The sequence below is a fragment of the Halichoeres trimaculatus genome, unplaced genomic scaffold (genome assembly GCF_033239565.1).
Source record: "Halichoeres trimaculatus isolate MK-OKI-2021-1 unplaced genomic scaffold, fHalTri1.1 fHalTri1_scaffold_3, whole genome shotgun sequence".
Lineage (NCBI taxonomy): Eukaryota > Metazoa > Chordata > Actinopteri > Labriformes > Labridae > Halichoeres > Halichoeres trimaculatus.
In genome coordinates, this window is record NW_027437181.1 from 16,667,829 (window position 1) to 16,690,859 (window position 23,031).

General features: G+C 38.2%; 2 protein-coding genes across 2 annotated transcripts in view; both read right to left on the reverse strand.

Moving 5' to 3' along the window:
- The window catches only part of mybpc3 (myosin binding protein C3), a 35,242-nt gene extending 24,323 nt beyond the window's left edge, over positions 1-10,919 (reverse strand). The window contains exons 1-8 of the mRNA XM_074665833.1: positions 10,825-10,919; positions 7,591-7,860; positions 4,928-5,152; positions 4,729-4,806; positions 4,256-4,404; positions 3,553-3,670; positions 3,396-3,444; positions 1,099-1,158 (exon numbers count right to left, since the gene is read on the reverse strand). Coding sequence (XP_074521934.1) covers positions 1,099-1,158; positions 3,396-3,444; positions 3,553-3,670; positions 4,256-4,404; positions 4,729-4,806; positions 4,928-5,152; positions 7,591-7,860; positions 10,825-10,849 — 974 coding nt within the window. The 5' untranslated portion in view covers positions 10,850-10,919. The remainder of the gene's footprint in view (positions 1-1,098; positions 1,159-3,395; positions 3,445-3,552; positions 3,671-4,255; positions 4,405-4,728; positions 4,807-4,927; positions 5,153-7,590; positions 7,861-10,824) is intronic.
- A 2,676-nt stretch (positions 10,920-13,595) lies between these two features.
- spi1b (Spi-1 proto-oncogene b) lies at positions 13,596-22,144 on the reverse strand. Its single transcript, XM_074665578.1, has 5 exons — positions 21,140-22,144; positions 20,529-20,616; positions 19,329-19,525; positions 16,660-16,810; positions 13,596-14,981 (listed from the first exon to the last, which is right to left on the reverse strand). The coding sequence occupies exons 1-5, from the start codon at positions 21,179-21,181 to the stop codon at positions 14,668-14,670; spliced, it is 792 nt and encodes a 263-aa protein (XP_074521679.1). The 5' UTR covers positions 21,182-22,144; the 3' UTR covers positions 13,596-14,667.
- Positions 22,145-23,031: the final 887 nt, after the last annotated feature.

Sequence of the window (23,031 nt, forward strand, 5' to 3'; positions counted from 1 at the left end):
GTCAAGGAGAAGATATATTCATTTTCTTTATATAATTATAGCATTTTGGATTGTGTTCAGCCTCATAACAAAACAGCATTTTAAACTGACAACTATGTGAATAACACTTTAAGGGGAACATGTAGGAAACAGATAAGCCAACGGTAAAATTGTCTGAATCATCATTATTTTCATAAATAACCCAGAATAAAGTGCAGTATTTTAAAATTCTTTAGCAGTAAGGGATGAACACAGCATGCAGAGCTTAGATTCACTGCCATACTTGGCATGTTCAGCAGTTTCTTACCGATTGGAGGATTTTAAGAAACTGCTGCTCAATCAGAGGAAGAACCAGAGAGGCGAAACAAACCAGAAAAGTTAAAACACAACATTTCAACAGCAAAGCAAACAGCATATTAGAAATATGCATTTTTGAGAAGTCTGATGTTATTTTAGAAGTTAGCAGTGAGGCATGCTTGCTAAACTTTGGACTAATTAACCAAGTCAGTATGTTGACATCCAGTGCACATGGCTAAGTATCAGTGGGATTGTTGAGTCTGCCTAGAGTGGTCTAGACTAGATATTAAGGACCCATGGGAACTGTTATACCCAGATTCTTTAATCCAGATCTGCACCAGATTGATGTACGAGGGTCGTTATCGCTGCATTTGCTCATGGTGATCAGGTGATTGAACTAAAACAGGTTACTGTGATGTTTAAGTGTGTTGAGCCAGAGCGACTTTGTTGGAATTGAACTCAAAGGCTGCATAAATATTTAGTACTTTTGTTTGGCAGCACATTGAATTTTTACTGGTGGAAGAATTAAATGATGAGAAGAAGGTTTTGCAAAGTCAAACGGATGCCACGCTTAATTTTCAAACAAAATCTCAAAAGAACACACCATGTCAACTTATCACTTGTGATTTAATGTGTAGGTATTAGTCTGCAAGAACTCAGAGGTTATAGGGTGATTGTTTCAGTTTTAGTTTTTAAAAGCAGCATTGACTTACTCTCTGAAGACACAGGACGGTCCAGGAAAATCAGAATGAGACGCACAAAATAATTAGATACTTTTTCCTAAGAGTCTGTGAATTCATGTAAATATTTGTGATTGCTTACCTCTTTTTTAATAAGGTACTGAAGTCCAGCTCTCCCGAGTCCTCTTTTCCATCTGTGCTACTGCAGAAATATCAGCAAGCAGTGGCAAAACATCAACACGTCACAGTGGGATACTTGACTGCCTCGATAAAAAGGACGTGTGAAAACTTCACAGGCATCGCTGATATTAGATTAAACACGTCCACATTTTAAGAACTTCTTGCAATATTAATCACCTCCTGTTAACTCTTGATCCAATCCGCATGTGTATAATGTATAATTATATCACAGGGTTTTTTGGCAACACAGATATTCAGAAGTTAAAATGTGGCTTGTTTTAAAGAGTAAGGACAGAAAGAAATACAGAGAGAGATGAGTGAATTGATGAAAAGATGGATGAAAGATGCAAATCTTCACATTGATGTTTTTTTACAGGAGAGACCAATGTTGCCATGTTTAAAGGAACAGCTCAAAATTTTGGAAAACTATCTTCTATGTTATTTACTTTGGTTATACTGCTCTAACTTTGGTTTATCTTATTAGCTTAGCATAACAAAGGAAGCAGGATGAAAAAAGCTCACCTTGCTTTCTTAAAGATTACCTCTGCTAAAAGCTAAGCAAGCTTTTGTGGAAAGCTTCAACATGTACCCCTGTAGGCCCACACTGCCAGCAGCCTCCACTCCTGCTATGCTAAGCTAACAGTTAGCTAAACCTCCTTATTTCAGACTGTTAAAGCAATTATATAACTATATTTTTCTCAAAATTATTAACTATTCCTTTAATTCATGAGCAGTAACAGTCATCCAAGCAAGAACACAAAACACTCGAGGTTAAAGAAAACATCATTCACTGTGGGGTCTGCTCGTCTCTAATCAATGGGATGAAAGATAAGACGAGAGCAGAGGTTTGACTGTGCTCTTGCCTCCCGTCTCTGATCTGACAGCAGGATTACAAGCTGAGTGTCTGGTTTATGTGGTGAAGTTACAACACACTAAAGCTGCGCTTCCTCTGTGTGGCAACCGTGTGGAAGAGCTCAACAACTGAAAAGCCTGTGTGTCTTAGCACATCCTGCACTTTCAGTACGATCAAACCACCGTCAAAGCTCACTCTGCCGGGAAGCTGTTTGTGCAGCTGGCTCTGCTGTTTTGATTGAGACCCAGGAGGAGATCAGAGAGAGCTGAAGGCGGCAACCAGTGCATCATACTTAATAGTTTAATGAATCTGAGCATCCTAAAGTCCCGAGTCAAAGGTTAACACAATGACAGCTACTGAAGTTTGTGACTTAATGAGGGGTCCTGAATGTGGGTCCTATCAGTTCTCCTCTGATCTTCATTCTGTTGTCTCAAGATTCAGCAGATATGAGGCTTCATATTCACAACACTGGTTCTGTTTGACCTGAAGAGAAACAGGCCCCAAAAGAGATCAAAGTCTCTGCTCTGGTCCTGGTTTCTCTTTTCAACAACAGCCAGAAATCCACAGAGTTTGAATTTGAGCCTCCACCGTTGCAACAAACCCCTTTACTACCTTGATTGTGGTCCACCTTTCTTCTTACCAGCTTCACTCCTGATAGGTTAGCATTTCCACAGTTAATTGATACAAAAAACAAGAATATGATAATAATCTATTGAAAGTTACTGTTCATGCAGCTGATGAAGGAAGGCACTGGTACACCATCACAGCTGCAGTGTACAGTGTGTTATAAATCATCTCAGGGCTGTTTTACAGAGTAAACTGACTCATCTGTTTTCATTTGATCCAAAGATCATGATGTTGTTTTTCATTTTCAGAATATGTTCAAACTGTTTAAGTGGAAGAAATAATCTTTTCTAAATGCTCCCTATAAGATTATTATTATTTTAACTTAAGTGCGAGTTCAGCTTTTTGCTTTGCTCTGATATCACGATTAGGACGTTTGTTATTTTTCATTCTTACTATGAGTTATGCAGTTTTTATTCATGATGATCTTTAAATATCAGTGAGTAAAAAACATGATAGTTTAAAATGTGTTTAACGCAAAAGAAGTTGATGAATGTTATTTAAAGTGGTGGGTGTACATTTTTATCTTAAGCAAAAAATGACAGAGAAGATGAACTGACTCTAATGAGTCAAAGTGAGTGTTTGATCCAAGATTTCAGTACATGAAATACAAAATGTGGCTGAACCCTGTAGGGAAGGAAGTACAGGTTAACATTTTTATTGATAAGACATTTCTAATGAGTCAGGGAACCTGCAGTAGAACTATTAATGTAAAATATACTCTGAAAGAAATATAAATTAATTTAACATTTACAAGATGTTTGTGTTTTATGCAAACTTACGTGCGCCTGAAAGCAGCCCTGATGTCAAAACCTTCAGTAGCACATGCCTCTGAAAAGTGAAGTCAGATCTCATGACATGATGATGCAGGATATTCATACAAATATCTGAAGTTATTGTAGGAAAAGACTGTTTTTAAGGCTGACTCCCAAATCTTACCGTGCACAGTCAAATCAAAGTTACAGCTGTCAAATTTGTCCCTGGATGAAACCTCACACCTGTAACCTCCAGCAAAATTAGCTTTGGCTGCGATGATCTGCATCTCAAACGTATACACCTGTAACCACATGCAAAAAGAAACATTGGAGAGATGGATCTTAACCTTTTAGGGCAGTTTAAAATCCTCAGTTTACCAGAGTCCCTGTGTCATGATGTCATCAGTTAAGGGGGGCATGCCTAAGCTATCTGACCATATTATACATAGTTATATGAGGTTATATGTAGCATGTGTACATCATATTGTAGTTTGTTATCTTTATTTAGAGTCTCACTGTTTTTTCTCACTTGCTTACTGTTGTGGTTTCTCTCTCCATCTTGTTTTGAGAACCTCAGATGACACCATGGTGCCTTTTTTTCAGTCCTTGTGTAACATTACATGTAAGGTAGCATGTCTGTGGTTTATCATGATACGTGACTGAATTTGTGAAGCTCATGGTGAAAAGGGACCTGTTTGCATAACCTCTTTGTTGCCTCAAGGAAAGTCTTTCGTATCTCAGTTTTATGCCACATGCAATATATGTGCCGTACTTGTAGGCAGACCATGTGATCTTTGAATCAAGGAAAAAAATAATCAAAATTCATTGAATAACATAAAAAAAATTGTGACGTTTTATGCCTGTTCTTTGAATTTAAATTGTTTCACCTTGCTGTTGCGGTCATAGGTTTCCTTGAGCTGCAGGTGTTTTCCAGACTTGCTGGCGAGGTCCATCCACTTCCCTTTGAACCATTTGATGGTGGGTTTTTTCAGCAGTGATTCAGCATTTACTTTTGCCACAAACGTAATGTTTTCACCTATAAAAAAGAAAAGTTTATTTTTGTTATTATTATTATTATTATTATTATTATTATTATTATCATTATTTAGTTTTTTTCTAGGATGAGAGACAACACATTTTCTGAATATTTTCTTACAGGTATACAGTAACATGCTGTAGGTTTTTTGTATTTAAATCAAGAGTTTTAATAATTAAATTTTGCATGTGTGTGAGTGCGTGTGTATTCAGAAATTTGGAAATTTAAAAAAAAGAAGAAGAAGAAGAAAAAGCAGTTCTTAAAATTAAAAGCACCAGTTAAAGCACTATTTTGTTTATTTATTTCTTTTTCAAAGCATCTCACCCACAGTGACCTCTCCACTCTGAGGTTTCTCTGTGAAGAGTCCAGTCAGGTCCTGTCTGGTGTCTGGAAGCTGAGCCTCTGAAAGTTTAATAGTGTCAGAGCAGAAGAGTTAAGAAATCAGCCTTAAACCAGCTTGGAGCTACAACTGTTGCATCTTCTGTCAGGAGAAGTGAAAGGAAACAGGGACTGAATGACTCACCCTCAGCTGAGGGAGCATCAGGTGCTGGGGCGGTGGGCTGGTCCTCTGTGGGTGCTGTTGCTGGTGCCTCAGAGGGGGTCTGGTCCTCTGTGGGTGCTGCTGCAGGTGGCTCAGAGGGGGTCTGGTCCTCTGTGGGTGCTGCTGCTGCAGGTGCTTCAGAGGGGGCCTGTTCTGGTTGTACACTGGACTCCCCAGGTCCATCAGCAGGGGTCTCAACTGGAGCATCTGTGTTACCATCATGGCAGAGATAACAGGCATGAGATTTAATGGAAAGCACTGAGTTTGGTGCACTACTGTTTATTATTAATCTGCTCCTATCTGTTTGATGTCACATCGAAGTCAAACACAGTGAATTATTCTTTGGCAAACATTTATCACATAAATATTTCTTGTGCCTTATCATTTTGAAAGGCCGACTGTTTTTCCACTTGTTATCAGCTGCCTCTCATGCTTGTCCTGAGTACCCGTCAAGTGGTGGTTACTCATCAGGAAATAATGTGCTGGAGAGAGGGTCAAGGTCAGCCTTACAGACGGACCAAGAGTGGCTATGATATGACACACAGACAGTCTCTTGTAGCGCACAGGGCCCATTAGTCTGCTTCCTTTCCTCCTGATTTGTTTCCGCCTCATCAAATCCAAACAAACCACCTCAGCGGGTCACACTAATGGCACAGATGTTCCGTGACACAGTTAGCACTCAGACATTTGCAGAAACACCACAGTGCAGCACAGGGTCTTTTACGAGCAAGTGAATGCAAATTTCCTAAACCATTGGGTAATATACGGACACAGTCTCTGTGACGTCACCGGTCTGCTCCTCATACAAAGTAGTGAAGCTGATTATTGTTGGATAGCCACATTGAAATAGCTGATTGAGGACAGGGTCACACTGGCAAACCGTGCTGTGCTTAAGCATGCAAGTTTCAAATGGCCAGTGTGATTGAGCACGATTCACTTTTCTGCTTTGACACGATTCGGTGAGGTGGGCTCTGGTTTGCTTCATGCACGAGCACAAGCACGTGGACAGCGCGTGTGGTCCATGACGTATGATCACTGCGACTCGACTATCATTTTAAACAGTAGCGGGGTGTTTGACGGCTGTGTCAGGCCAGTACGACTTACCATGAGTCAAAAGGTCTCTAAAAAGTTGTAGTAGTGCTCTCTGTGTCTCATTGTGCTGCCTGTGATCAGATCGCGCTTTATGTAAACAGACGCTTCACGATGACGTAGGCGGGCTATGCGCGTGTGTGATACCTGTTAAAGTCTGGCTCATATATGGGCGGTGTAACAGCTGGCCGTGCTCTCCAGCGGAGAGATGGCGCTGCTGGGTACAATCGTGCCTTAGCTCGGCACGGTTTGTATGGCAGATGTAACCGCGCCCTCAAGAGGCGGGCTATGAGCCTCCTCACTAACAGCTACAGGATGCCAGACCTGTCAGTCAGCTGAACTGCGCAGATGATTTGACAAACTTGTGATCTTATTATCTTCTGCACTGCTGAGTTATAAAAAGGAAATGAGCTAGCCAGTAGTGATGGGAAACTAGATTCATTTCACTGAATCGAGTTTAAATGAGTCACTCACCAAAGTGAATCGGGTTTTTCAGTCATTTGAGTCATTCGAGTCAGTTACCCAGAAAGTGCATAGAAATCTATAGTTCAGAGAGATTCATACCAGCGAAATGACTGAAAAGGACAATAAATACACTCCAATGTGGAAAAAAGAGTGACCCGTACGTGCTAAGAGTCCAGTAATGCTACGTACGTTTGAGCTGGCAAGTGACTCGTATGCGCTTTGAGTCAGTCTGTGAGTGAGTTAGTGATCTGTATGTACTGTGGGTGAGTTAGTGACCCGTATACACTATGAATTGAGCCATTCTACATGCCAGCCATTCTCCCGTGATGCTACTGTGAGCTTTGTCCTGAGTCAGTAAATTAATCATTTGGGGTGAAGAATCATGATTCTCGAGTCAGTAAAGTGTTTCTCGGGTATTGAACGATTCGTTCATGATTCGCACAACACTACTAGTCAGGCCGAACCAGGCTGTAAATATGTATCTAAATGCTGTTAAATCTTTTTTTTTTTCTTGCTTTGTGCGTATCCAGTTTTTGTGATACTGAATGAACTGAAGCTTTTTGCACTTCCACATAGGTTACATTATTTTAAACTGGATGTCACCCCTTGATATTTGCTTTATTTGTTACTGAAAGGAAGATAAAAAGATACATATCACTGTCATATAGAATTTTTTTTAAAAAAATTAGCTGGCTAAGATGATCAAAAAGGATGTAAGCAGGGAAAAACACTGTTTCTTTCTTAAGGTGTTTAAATCCACAAGTCAGTTATCTATGAATCTATAAATTTATGGTGTTATGTTGGATAAAGTCACAAAATATGAAGTATTGGACACAGAACCTTATAACAGAACCTATGCCTTTAAATGAGCCGCTAACAATGAATACATAAGTCATTTACACCAAGTGCCACATGTACAGATTAAATGGGCTTTTCTTGGATTGTGCTGCCTTTTCTGCAGCTCATTTCAGATCTCAGCATCTTTTGTTTGTCATAAAAAAAGCATTACATTCAACCAGCCCAAATTATATTGTAAAGTAAACCAACATCTGACATATGTGATGCATCATGTCATTAGAGTCAATTCCCACCTGGCTTTGGAATGACCTTCAGCTCAAACTTGACCTTTGACCCCCCAGCAATCACTGCATAGGCGTTGGCGTCTTCCTTTGTAATATCTTTGATGGTGAGCGAGTGCTTGTTTCCATCGGCTGTGATCACACATTTGTCGCTGCTGGTGATGTCCTTTGCGTTGCACTGCCACTTTACTTTAGCATCAGGCTTCTCTGTCTGCGCTTCAAAGACCACAGAAGACCCCTCCTCTGCCTCCTGAGTCTTTGGTTTCTTTGTAAATGCTGAAACTGAGGAGAACAGGTGGGTTGAAAATACAAAACAATGCTTTTGAAGTCTCAATTGACTTTTCTTTTTGAACATATCTGCTGTTAGGGTGGGATAAGATAATTGTAGAGGAGAAAAGACAGATACCAGAGGTGCTTTGATGAAGTGAGAACCCATAATGCTGAATGCTAAAATATAATGATGCTGTTGTTGCTTTGGTCATCGTGGAGTAGGTTGTTAGTTATTTATGCATTATTGTAGAACTCTGCCTTAAGTTTTGTGCGTTGTGTGGATGCTTACCAGCAATCTGCAAGCACTCAGAAACAATAATAAATTTTACACTCATTGTGTTAAACAGCAGCTGTTCTTTCCAGCTGTGCCGTTTTCTATTAAAAAGTTATAAAATGAACACAGTAGCGTAATTCTCCAGCACTTGTCCCCTTTAAAAAAGACCTTAAAATAGTGAGTGAAACTGCAAACCCTAAAAGCGGACGTGTTCACAGCAGGTGTTCTGAATCATGAAATATAATTCTCCTGTATGTTATTTCCAGATCTGACTTCTCCAAGGTTCAACACAGCACCACAAAACCACACAAAGCATAAAAACTGCATGTGTAACAGATGACCTTACAGATTTAAATAGAGTATGCACATGCCCTGCAGAAATGAATGAGTGTTGCAGGCCTCAGCTGTAACAGTGGTGCAGGTATCATAGTTGAGGGATTAACTTGACTCTATTTTTACTACTGTGGAGGCACAGGAAGAATGATGTCCCCGCCGTCTGTCTGCAGACAGCCTCACTGTTAACACATCGCTGGCTGTCAGTCAGTCCGGCTGCTTTACCTTTTTACAACAGAGTATACAAGCTCCATGAATCACGATAGATTTAAAATGTCTGAACCAAAGTTAGAATTAGTTTAAATAACATGTCCTCACCTTTAAAATAAATAAAAGCATTTCTACGATATTTTTGGTGTTGGTCAAATTTTGTCTGAAAGTCACTGTAAGCTTGTTGGCAAATAATAACATCATTGACTGCTTTTTTCACAAGTGTTGCTCCATCGTGGTTGCGTCATGCACACACCTTGGGGTTAACAGGGGCATGTTTGAAGCCTGGCTTCAACTGGTTTCATTTATTCTTAACCAAAGCAGCCAACCTGGTCATGAATGCTACACACTTCATGATATTGTGTCTGTGTAAAAGCAGGGGTGAGAATAAACTTAAAATCCCCATGGGCAAAGCAGCATCGTCTTACTATTTGCTGATTTTTTCTTGTTTTGACAAGAAAGTGATAATCTGTATTTATCAGCTAAACTATAAAAATAACAACAAAGGCTGTCACTGCAACTTGCTGACACCTAACCAGTCTCAGTTATAGCTTCAATAAATAACTAAGTAAAAACTGTCAGTCTTACGGGTGATGGTCTTGTTTGCGCCTGTAGATGATTAAGATGCATCAGTATTCACTTTTGTCTGTTCAATAATTAGCTTAAACCATCGCTTTAAATATACCATCCCTTTTCAGTTTTATTTTAATAATGCAAGTCTTGTGGCAGTATCAGAGGGTTACAAAGCATTATTGATCATTCTCAATGATTTTTAAATTTTACAACCATTTACTAAGCGTTGATCCCAAACTAAATGTCTTGTAGCTTTGGTCATCACCCCCAGACTCCTGCTCTTGAGCAGATGCATTTATCCTCCATTATATTCACTGAGTGGTTGTTCCACTTGTGCAAAACAGGTAACTGCCACAAGAAGTAAAAGTTATTGCTGCTAAAGGTGAAAGAAAACAGTAAATATGGATTGGCATCTATGCAGTGAGATGATGCTTATTAACTTATGAGAAGGTGCAAATGTGGATGATGACTCTGCAACTTTTCCATTATACGACCTCTCTGAGCCACATTTCAATAGTTAGTATCAGCAGGTGGTGTAAAACTTTTAGACACCGACAAACATCCTGTTGATTGTGCGGTGTTTCTCATAATTGCAAATAATACCACAGGCTCAAGATGATCATAACTGTCAAAGTCCTGAACAAATCCCCCACACTAAAAGTATTGGCCCACACACGCTGCGCCATGCCACTTGACATTTGATCTCTCGGTCTTTAGACTCCACACACAACAATCCGCTCAGACCAAAGAGAAGAAATAAAACCTGTGGAAAGTCATTTGTCAAGCTGGAATCCTGCGTGGCATTTGGGGATCAGTGGTGTATTTTGTGAATGCAGTGCTGCTGGAAATGTGACAGTGTCTATTTCACATCAGACAATGTTTCCACATGGATCATATGATCTGTTCTGACTTCCTGACATGACAGAAAGAGCTTATAGGAACTACAGGGATAATCACACGTAGCATAAAGTGGTTTTAGCTTCTGGCTATGGCAGCTTTAGTTTATCACCTGACCTCATAAACTGGGTCTTCTTCTTTGGCCTTTTTCTTTTTTTTACTTCTTTTTATGTATATTGGGTGCTAAAAAATATTGACAGATGAATTATATTTATTCACAAATAAAATCTCATCATCAAGTCTCATAAAATTCTGCATTGTGGTTTTATCAATGCATCTTTTGGTGTCCCATCGCTAGTGGCCCAGAAAAACACTACTCTGTATTAACTGCAAAAAATACATCTGGGGAAAAAACTGACACAGCAGTTTATAGAAAAGTATCTGGCAAATTTTACATTTACATTATGAAAACAAAGTGAGTAGTTAGGTCATCGCTTAGAGTCATATAAGGGGGCGTGGCCAATTTAAGCAGTGTATTTTTTCTAACCATTTGTCTCATCAAGTGTCCCAGAAAAGAGATCAACTGGTCAGATTTTCTCAAGATGTTGTATATATGCATTCACTGGGCATGATTATGATAATAATTGATTTTCATTTATTTATTAATTTATCATTATTCATTTATTACCAAAGTAAACTGTTTATTTATGTAAAATTCATGTTAAAAGAAAAGGAACGAGGATTCTTACCTGCTTTTTTGGCCGGCTCAGGCATCCTGAAATGATCTCCTCTCCTCCACCCTGTGACTCTGTTCTTTAACAGTCTGTTGTCTATCTCAGCCCCCTGCCTTTAATATTGGAACCCACCCACCCACCCACACAGCAGCACCCATCATGGACCATCCCATCTCTGCTGCCATTATATTCCTGCGACCAACACGATGTCCCTAAAAAACAACAACCCTCCCCTCAACACATCCTAGCAACAACACAACCCCCCGTCCTTCCTCCCGTCACGTCAGACCCGAGCTATATTTCAACCATCCTCTCCTCCAACACCTCTGCTGACTGATAGGCCTTGAGAGGGAGGGGAAAGGATGTACAGCTGTGTTTAAATTTAGAAAGCTGAATCCTAAAGCAGTCCATTTGTTCTCCAAACATCTGTGCTGTACCCAGTAACCCTGTATGTCCAACAGTGAATGTAAGAGTATGGCCAACATAGTGGAATCACATTAGATGGATTAGAATTTAGCTTCATTTTGGATAAATATCACAGAATTCACCTTTTTTGTCCTGCTTCAGAAACTTTTTGAAATACAGGCACTTAATAAAAAAAATGAAACCAAACTGATTAACAAGATGCAGTACCCCCAGTGTCCACTGGAGGCTAATTCCTAGAGTCAAAGAATAAACACAAGGCCTTTGGTCAAATTTATAATCATTAGAGCAGAAAAAAAAAACTGAGCCTATTGTTTTGTGTTTTATTAACATTTTTTGTATCTGTAAAACATTTTAAAAATGTGTTATACCAACACATTTATGGCTATTATTGTTGAAGTCCTACTTTATGAAGCCCAAAGGATGTTATCAGTGGTTTGACATTGTAAAGAAATTATTAAGAAATGTAAGTCAATGAGGGTTTACATTCTGCACGTCTGTGCGGGTTAACTTTTTATTTATTCATTTATATATTTATTGAGCTTTTTTCACTACATGATTTGTAAATTACATTTTGAACTTTTAAAATGAGGTACGGATCCTTGGACTTGAGTTGTGTATCTCGTTTTAATTTAAAGACACCTACCTCATTAGGGAGACACAGATTTGTTTTTAAGAACTTCACCTGCAGTATATCAAGAGCTGCATTACCAGCAGCGGTGGAAAAGGCGTTTCAATCATGCATCAATCAAAAGTAGCTTGACTACGGAATGAAATATTAATTCAAAGCTAATGTCACAAAAAATACATGAATAACAAAAAAGCAGGTTATGCTATAAAAATGACATACTACTTTAAAGTTAATGCCATAAAATGTGAAAAGCACTCAACTGTTTTTGCTACAAGAGAAGAGACTGATTTAGTCAGCTTTTACTGATGAACCTAGTCGTTCATAACTATTTGACCATTTAAGCTATGAGCAGGCCTTGTTTTTTTTATCTAAGCTTTAGAGGAGTAAGCCCTCTTGTGTTCTTACTATCACTGCTGAGAGTTGCACGTGCAAAACAACAACACCAAAGTGTCAGATAAACAAAATGGGTGCTGGCTGATGCAGTTACACTACTTCCTGAAAAATGAGCATTTTACTCTGGATCCAGAAAATACAATGATCCTCTGAAAGACAGTGTAAAACAGACCTTGCTTGGGCACAATGGACATCAGTCTTTTAAACGGCAACAATGACTTTTACTTTAACCATTTTAAGTTAAAGCCAAATTGATTTTTCTCTCATTTATATTATCAACCCCTCATCTCTTATCTTTTTACTTCCTCCTCTCTTGTCACTAATTCCCTGAGCTACTGCTACTGCTACCCCCATTTTACTACAGTAAATGGGTTACACATTAAAACTACATCACCCATCTCACATTAACACTTGTTTTGTTTAAAACAAAATTAAGACCAACAAATGAAGTGTAAATTAAAGGAGGGATAGTACATTTATTTAATTGGTAGCCGTGTTAAGGCTATCAGGTTATCAGATAATCACATTTCATTATCTGATGAATTAATAAGTCCTTTGAATAATCAATGACAGCTTGACTGGCAGTAATCCAGTTCCATCAGTATCTATAGGATTGAACTCAAGGTAGTTTCTTCAGGTCTCTCACTCAAGTTGTGAGGCTGTGATCATCATGACATCTTGACCAGTGAGGGGAGCTGTTGACTCTCATGACATCAAGCAGCTTGAGGTCCTCCCAACATGAAACAAATTCTGACCAAAATGTGGAGTTTGTGTTCATCATATGATCGGGCCCTGCATACAAAGGTGTTCACTGCTGTGAAAAACAACTGTATACACAATTGCTTTGTAAGCTTATGTAGAGAGAACGACATGTGAGACCGTCTGTAGCTTACGCACTTGAGAAGCGGTGCCTGCAGTGTGTCAGGATACACGGTGAGAAGTGGGTGACAGAATACTTCACCCCTCCTACTATATATTAACCTCATAGTTCGCCCTAACTTAAAGTGACAGCTCTTATCTACAGCATACAAATCTTCACACAGTTGACCTCTTCTTCTTTTTCTCCTCATCTGTTGTTTTCATCTGATGTGATGTTATCAACTATCAACAATCACACATACATCAGTAAACCCATAAAATGTTTCCCCTAAATTAATCCTATTGCATTTAAATGCTGCGAGCTGTGTTTTTTCTACTTTCAAACAAGTGTTCCTTTATGTGAAAAGGAAGATACAGGTCCTAAAAACTGTACACATTACTAACAATACAGAAACATTTATGAACAATTTCTTTATTTACAAGCAATTATTTGTTATTACACAGAGAGCTTCATATATTTACAAACCATTTAATCCAATGTGAACAATCACAGTTTTGTTCTTTTCTTTTTAATGGCTGCTTTGTGCTCCTTCAGTGTTTTAAATATTAAATTGCAACATTATTATGTACATACAGTAAAACTTAAAGAGAACTTGAGCTTGTCTGACGCAAGAGAATCAAACACTTTAAGCTTTGAGCTTTCTGTGAAGTCTAACATTAGAATTGGTTTAATGTTCAAAACAAAAACACAAACTGTGTTTACAAGAACAGTGCACACAGGATGTGTAGCAAAGTATCAAGATTATGATAGTGATCCAGGGTCTTTAAGAAAACTGCATGGAAAAGTATCAGCTGGGGTGTAAAAACTCACCGTGAGGAATAAACTTTAGAAAGTTATTGCTGGAGGACAAGAGGTTGTCCAGAAAATAGTTTCCCTGAAAAACACAAACAATTGTTTTTACATTTTGATTTCTGTACAGATTTTGAAGAAAGTAACATTTTTTATGTGAGCTTGAGCAACACTGATAAAGGGCTTTGTTGTCTCACGGTCCAGGTCATCAGTCATGTAAATGTCCCAAACATATTGAAGTGGTACACAGACTGTTAGCAGCTAAAACAACAATGGAAAATGAAAAAAAAAATAGTTTGACATGTGGCCTCATAGTCGTCCAAAAAAAAAAAGGAGGAGGGGGGCTACCAGAACTGATTAGCAATTAGCTGACATGAGGACACAGCTCACTAGCTTTTAGCCAATTCGTACACTTCTACGTTAAAATCACAGTAAGATCTGAGGTGTCGACTATTTTCACTTTACCTTAGCTTGCTAACAGGACCATGTTCAAGCAGGACTTTTTCTAAGAAGGGGCAATTATACACCTGATTAAGCATTTGAAACTTTCAATAAGAATAAAGGTTTGACTTAAGAAGCCACTTTTTAAACACTTTTTCCCAGTGTTAGCTTGAGCCTTGAAGTCACTGATCTGTCTGTAGAAAAGCAGTCGGCCTATTCGAAGGCAGTGAGCAGACTAAAAAGGTTTACTGAGCATGTGATAAAGAAATGTTTCCATTGAGTACCACATCTCAGTATTTTTCTACACATACACTTTTCTCTCCAGATGAGTCTTGCCCAGGACCTCGTCACTGAACTGGTATGTCAGCTTCTTCTTTATCTTCTTCACCTCTCCTGTTTTGCCGTAGTTGCGCAAGGCACGTGCCATCTTCTGATAGGTCATTTTCTTGCGATTTCCCTTCTGGATTCCCCAGCGGTGTGCGAGGGCCTCCTTGTGTTTGGAAGAAAACTGGAATGTCCCTTTGTCTCTGTCCACCCACCAGATACTTTCCTTCATATCACCATTTTTTAAAAGGTCCAACAGGAACTGGTACAGACGAATCTTCTTCTTATTACCTTTGGAAAGATCAGAGTTACAAAATGGTTTGTATTTAATATCATTTTAAGAATAATCTCTAAAAACAGAATGAAACCCCCTCTGAGTAGTGTTAGAACAGTGAAACTATATGAATTAAAGCTTCATAACTGAATTTTCATTATCATTATTACAGTGTAAGCAATTGAATCCACCACATCTATAAAGTCTATTTTGATGCTGTCAGATAAAGCTAAGTTAGCCTTCAGCTCTCCTCAGATTAGTTGGTGACAGTTTGTGCTGATAAAAACTTCTTTTTGAATCATGGTGGATTCAGGAGGATATGTTTCCCCGCACAGTTACTGTGTAAGCAACAGCGATCAACAGACAGACCCAGAAACTGTGAGTTTCAATAGCTAATACACAGTGTTAACTTTTTAATTAATTTATTATTTTATCATTTTTTTGTAATTTATTTTATTTTTGTGCTGTGTTGTCGCACACAGTTTACTTTTCTCACATCCTGCAGGCCTGATAAAAATCAACCAAAGCAGTAGAATATGTTTGTGTTAACTCAGGCAAAAGATGAAGTACATCCATCACATGTCTGACACAAAGTTTCTCATGATCCTGTTTTGCAATTTTGAATATGAAACATCTCCGTCAGACAGAACAATGTCTATTATGTGACTACTACAATGAAAAAAACTGAGTTCTAAGAAACATTGGCAGATAACATTTCCAATGAGTCATCTCATTGTGTTACCACATTGCCATGGTGGATGAGATAAACAAAACTTTTGACACATTAGCTTTGTTTGACACGAGGTTTGGTGCTCTGTATCAGTTTTCACATCATGTTACATTCTGTACGCAATGTACATAATACAGGGAGCCAGACATACACCTCATTATAACAATCACATCGTTTATGTTCTGTGATTTTACAAAACTGCTGTAAGTTCATGAGTCTCTGATCAGCCTGAATGATTCCTCACAAATAAAAACCCAGCCTCAGATCCAGCACTCAGTTGCAGATAAAACAACCACTTCCTTTGAAGATGCTTGACCAGCATTGTTCAAGCAGTTGCACAACCTGTAGCTCATCCTTAAAGTGTATTTCAAATGGTCAGCAGAACACAAAGCTGACATGACTCAAATCCAAACCTCTGACACCACAATGTGAGGAGGAAAACCCTCGTCGAAACACGATCCAGACAGGACTTGAAACCTGGGATTGTGGGCCTCATAGAAAGACTTTGCATTGGGTTCTACCGCTTACTTCTGGGTTTAAAATGCTTTAAATTTCAGGCCCCCGACACTTATGAGCCTTTGGAATTACTTTAACATTAATCCAGCATAGGATGCCTCTGTCCTCCATTCTTACAGGTTGAATGGAAACTATCGAAGGAACTCAGACCAAACAACAAAACGGATCAAAAGGATCAGGGACCCCAAGATCAGGCTTGTTAGACTATACAAACACATACTGACAGCTATAAGAGGAACTGCAATACTAGGAGCCACTGGCCCAGCTGTATTCCTGTGATTCAAGAATTTACAAGGAGTTCAGTGACTTAACACTTCCACATATACCACGACCTGGATGGCTGAGAGTCTGCACATGGCTGGTACAGCTGGTGTGTATCTAAGTGTCCAAAGAGCCTACTCAATGCATATACACAACAGTATAACATTACCTATAGATTGTATTCATACCTAGATCTCCTGCTACGACATAAGAACCTCGATCTCTGTGACACTCTTCATCGGACACTTCCAGAGGGGGACTTCGTCCTCCATGCTCCTCATCATCAGAGCTGCGCTGGGACACGTGTGGAGGGAACAGTGTCCGAGGGAAGAATGTGACCTACAACAAAAGAGTTGGATTAAGATCTAGTATTCAAACAAAGCCTCAGAGGGAAAAAATGCACCTTCCATGCATATAGGAGAAAATAAAGTTTATGAAAGTACAACCACAAGTTTCCTTTTTTTGGTTAAACAATAATGTAGAAGGAGAAAAAAAAAAGAAATAACGAGATATGGATAAAATTTTAAATTTGGAGATTTTACTGATAGAGTAAAAAAAAAAAAGTCAAATAAAAAAACAAGACAACAAATATTTAGCTGAAACTTTTGTAAAAGTTCCATTTCTCCAAAAAAAATAATGCACAAAGGCTTTCGCTTGAGCTGTAGATGAAGTGACATTTAGCGGTGAAGATAATTCAAAAGCACTACTACAGTTTAGTAATAACTGTTAGGTTCTTGATACCCTACACAGCTCTTACATCTGAACTCAAACTTTTTCAGTCGAAAAGAAAAAATGTGGTGACATCTCTCTCTGCATGAGCTGTGATGTGTGGACGCTGCTACCCTGCAGCTGTATGCCTGGCTGGGCAACACTTGTCAACGTCTATATGACATATTTTTACAGAAAACAGGCGGTGGTGGAAACTGCTTTTTAATCCCTTGAGTGAAAAGTAGTTTTTGTATTTTATTCATGTTTCCCTAACATTGTGTTTTCTTACATTTTTGTATCTTGCGCATTAAAAATGGTGGTTCATTTTCTTGTTGTGTTTGTTCAACATTTGGTTTGATACCACTATATATGGAACAGACAGTACACTTTGAGATTTACACTTTTAAAGAGACTTGTTACTATACCCAGTGAAATAAACTTGACCTTTGACATTGTTCTGTTTGCCTGAACTTAACTGAGAGTATGTCACGGTGTTACATGGTTGGAAACTGAATCTAAACTCTAACATGGTTTCATACAGTTCTTTGGGCCTAGGGAGACATTAACTGTAAAACATCTGACTTCTGTTAATCAGATATGCTCAAATAGAGAGCTTCATTGCGGTAAAGTATTATCATTGCTACATTATAGAAAAGATAACATAATTATGACATTATTTTGAGCACATGTGAAATTCTGTTCCCTGTAGGTTTCTTTTTCTTTTATGCTTTGTCATGAATTAAACAAATAGAGGATTTTAAAATAAACTGTTTTCCTGTCACATGCTTCTTTGTCAGGCCTTTGTCCAGATGAGCCACACAAAAAAAATCCCTGATTTCATCACAGAAAGGGATTAACCTAATTGCACTGACACATGTCTATATTAAGATCTGCTTTTTGTATCAATGTCAAAAATACTGCAGTTCATAGGGTAAAATCATTCATGCCAACACTGAATCACAACAGTGTGTTTAATTTAAAGCTACTGTGAGGACTTTTTCACCTGTTTTGATTTTGGCGACCCCTGTGGACAAAGAGGAAACTCATCTCTTTTTATTGATTGATAAAATTATTACTATTAGTTTTCTTAAATCTTTCAAGCTCTTTTATTGAAAAAATCAAATAAAAAAAATGTAAAAAGGCCCAAGTTGTAATAAGGAATTTGTTGTTGTTTTGTTTGTTTGTTTGTATGTTATGCAGCTTGTAGTTTATATATATATATATATATATATATATATATATATATATATATATATATATATATATATATATATATATATATATATATATATATATATATATATATATATATATATATAAAGATTTAGCTCTTTACTTGTTGGGTGCATTTGACATATACTGAATATTGTGACTGGAATTTTGAGACATACACTTCCTGAAATTTAAGGCTTTAAGTCTTTGCAGTTTGATAACTTGTGAGATTTGAAAATCAAAATTAAAATCTACTTTCCTTCAACATTGCATTAAAAATGAATAAAAATCACATACACACACATGCGCGCACACACACACACAAAAGTTAAAATTTAGGAAAAAGCATATGTGGAAACTTTATTGTTCTTTGCTGTATTTTAGGAGCTTTATTTTGATGCCAGTGATTATTAGCTGTAAATATGATCCACAGAAAGGATTCCCTGAGCATAGTGTGGTACTAACGTGATTTTGCTACTCATTAGACACAGGCCTCCGTGTTATTGGTGGCTACAGTAACCCATCACAAATGTTGGTGGCATAAAGACACTCACTGATCTTCTAATAGCGCCTAACAGCATTTCTAGAGCTTAAAATATCCTTGTAACTTGTAAAGTCAACATTATTTAAAGTTTGTCCTCCAATCAGAAAGGATGTTTAGGGACAGGGAGGCCATTCACGGTCCTCATTTCAAAAATCAGGAAGTGAATCTTTGAGCTGCAGAAAGATTTTTTATTTCACTGTATGTTAAGTTTTAAAACAAACAGTTCATTTGAGTTTTGTGTGAAGCCTCAGCCGAAATAACTCAATGCCATGTTGATGTGTTTCTTTTACACGTTAAAGGTTTGAACCAGCAAATCAGCGTGGAGTGTCATTGTGTGTGTGTGTGTGTGTGTGTGTGTGTGTGTGTGTGTGTGTGTGTGTGTGTGGGACTTACTGGTTGCTGTAACACATGAGGATGTGCTCCCAGGTTTGGATCGAGCAGGCTCTCTGCATCGTATCGTACGGCCTCGTGTCTTATGACCCCCTGCTGGTGGAGCGCCTGCACACTCTGCAGCTCTGTGAAGTTGCTCTCTTGGAGGTTCTCAAACTCTACAGGGTGAACATGCGGGTGAGGGTGGTAGTCCCAGTGGTCTAAATAGAGGAGGTGAGAAATGTCAAAAAATTGCTACAGTTTTTGAGTTGTTTCTCTTTAGAGAAAGCAACACCAAATGCTTCTGCTAGAGCTCTAAAATGAGATTTAAAAGGGCAAAAATGAACCCTAGTTAGGTAAACTTCAAACATAATTCAGGAAGATGACTTTAAAATTATTTGATCCAATAAAAGGACACATTTGAAGAGATGACTCATAAGAAAAGCCAACAGTTGCAGTTTCTCTGCCTTAAAAAAAATGGTGTCAGCTCTGCATTTTAAATTATACTTTTCCAAATGTAGTTTTAGAAATTAAAGAAATATACCAGCATCTCTAAATAATCTAATTCATAAGGATTTGAGATTTTAAAAATCCTATGAGCTAATTAAATATAAGATCTGTGGTATTTCTATCACAGGAAGAAGTGAAGCTTTCTTGGTGGCGGCATTTTCTTGGCCTCAAGGTCAAGGAAAAAAACATCCCAATCTCTTACCACAACTTTTTTTGGTGCAATATTCAAAACTGTTGATTAGCAGAGAAAGTAAAGCCTCTCTCATGTATCAACAAAGCCCCATGGGGCGAGAGTTGTTCTATGTCTGTAGTCTTAGCGGCCCAAAGAATGGCATCTGTTTCCTGTGTTTCATCCACCCTGCTGTGGTACGCTACAGCTGCATGCGCTGCAGCCCTTTTCTGTATAACGCACCAAAATTGTCAGGGTCACCACAATAGGTCATAGTGATTAACTTAAAGATGAAAAGAGGACTGGATGAGAAAAATTGTTTTCCTTTTATGTAAGTGAAGAACCATGTGTTTAAAAACAAATTCCTGTAAGTGGATTGACTGAAAGTCCTAAACTTTTGTTCTTACAACCTCTCTGAAGTTACTTTAATGATATATGCATCTAAACCTCATTCAATATTTTTTCTTTTCTTTTCTGTCCGTGTGGAGAAATCACCATTCCAATTAAAAAAAAAACAGTTAAAATGAATGATAGATAAAACTCACCTGGCTGAATATCTGAATCTAGAACATATGGATAATATTCTGCAATTGGATGTCTGTAGATCTCAGGATCGTATATTTCTTCAGAGTGCTGTAGATGTGAAATAGAAAAACAATGAAACAGTCAGAAAAAATATACAGTCAGTCTTTCAATAAATTATGTGTACAGTTCAGCCATGGTTCAATAGAGAACGATTCCCCTTCTTTTAACCAAGGAGTAAAAACTCTCAACACCTGTCTTTTATGTAACTGTCACATTTAAAAAATGTTTGAGTTACATGAATCAGATCAGAAATTATTAATAATATGATCTATCCTTTAACTTTGTTTGCCACGGCTGTTCTGAAACTCTCAAAGAACTCTCGAGTTTCATTTTCACGTCGCCTGAAGTATAAAAGAGTCTTACACTTTGCGTCCTGTATCTAAACCCAAGCAGACTCACACTCACTCATCTAATATGTCATAAAACATTTTGTCCCTATACCAGGACTTTAGGTTTGTTTGTGTTATCTTTTTTTTATCAAATCTTCAAATTCACTGAGCCCTTCTTTGCTTTAGCCGTGGTAAAAAGTCCTCAGATTGTAAATGAAAATGAGAAATTAAATGATACTTACAGGCGGGATGAGGTAGCTCTCCATTCTGTACGGATGCAACATGGAGACCTCTTCTCCAACGGTCCGACTCTCAGAAGCTTTGCTGGCAAAACACTCTCACAACCTTTCAAAACTTTTGCGGCACCATTGCACAATGTTTCAAAATTTCCTCTCACTCAACGAAAAACCAAAAATCATCTCTTGCTCTCTTATTCTTTAGCCTACACTCTTAACTACTCTTAAAGGCCCTGAGCTGTGTTAAAGCACAATGAATTAAACAGGGCCCTGCTGTTTGAGTGCAAAATGGAAATAGGGAAACCTTTGACTTCTGTAAATTGTCTGTGGGTGGGGAGCAGCAGAGTGTGTCTGCTAAAGGTTCCTGGCCATTGATGATTTGTCAAGGGAGACCATGAAACTCCACATTTATCAGGTCTAAACACTGTCCCCTCCTCTCAGCAGCCAATCACCATCAGGAGCTCTACTTAGGGTCAGGTTTTACCCCCAAAAATGTGATAACTGTAGGGAGCAAAAAACTACAGCAAAAATGTTGCTCTCTCAGTTTCTTTAGTATTTTCTGCACCTAAGGCTCATGTGGTGAAGTATGTGCTTGTAGCCATACAGGAAATCATGGTTTGCATTTATTATTGCTATAAATACCTGTTTTGTATTTGAGAAAGAAAAATATATTTAACAAATACAGCTTATTAAAAAAAAAATCTGTACCGTCCGCAAATGTGGAGTGTGTAGTAAAATGCTGCTCTAATTTTGGGGTAGATAAAAGAGGTTTCACATAAAGTATAGTGTATAAGAGTATGTTTTCTGCAAGTTGCATGAGCAGGAACAGAAAGATGTAAGCTTTGCCCACCATATATGTGAAAGAATAACCTGGGTATGATTTTTCAATTAATTAAAACACCCAAAAATTCCATGGAGCATTTTAAAGGCTGTTCAAAATCACTTTTATTATTCATGTATGAAAGTACAGACAATGTTACACACACATAGAAAGCACTTTAGTATTACATACATTATTATAGTGTGTGTGTGTGTGTGTGTGTGTGTGTGTGTGTGTGTGTGTGTGTGTGTGTGTGTGTGTGTGTGTGTGTGTGTGTGTGTGTGTGTGTGTGTGTGCGTGTGTGTGTGTGTGTGAGGTCTAAGTGTCACATTGTAAACAACTTTTGTCTGGCCTCTGACTGGAATAACTGACAGACTGAAAGTGTAAACTGAAGCAAAATGACTGAAACATGTTGTTTGGTAAACACCGATCTTCTGAGGGAGGGAGCACCTGCCACACACACACACACACACACACACACACACACACACACACACACACACACACACACACACACACACACACACACACACACACACACACACACACACACACACACACAGCTGGAAGATAAGATGAAGGTACAGTATCTGTGTTGTAACCACACTGTGGTAAATGGAGATTATTATTATCACAAAGAGTAGACACTGTTAGAGCAGTTCCAGGGAAGGAAGAAGCCGTTTTTCAGCAAAGAAACTACAAAACCTGGGTGTAACAAAGCTTCCTCATGCAACAAACAATAAATTTATCATCACAGATACACTGTGTCTGCAAAAAAAAAAACATTTGGGCAAAGTAAAATATGTTTGCTACCAATATCTGAAAATATCATGGCAACTGTAACAAGTAAAGATGCGGCATGCATTCAGATGCCGAGATAACCAGTGTAGCACAAATCTGAGTGTGTATTGTTAGCGCTGCCTGTTTTTAGAGGAAGGCTGCAGCTCTGTGATAAGGACATGAGTTTTAAATACCACTTTCTGTAAGATCAAAATAAGGTGGTTATGTTTAAGGTCAGAAAGAGCGACACATTCAGAATATGGTTAAATCTAGTTCAGATGCTAATAGAGCTGCCATT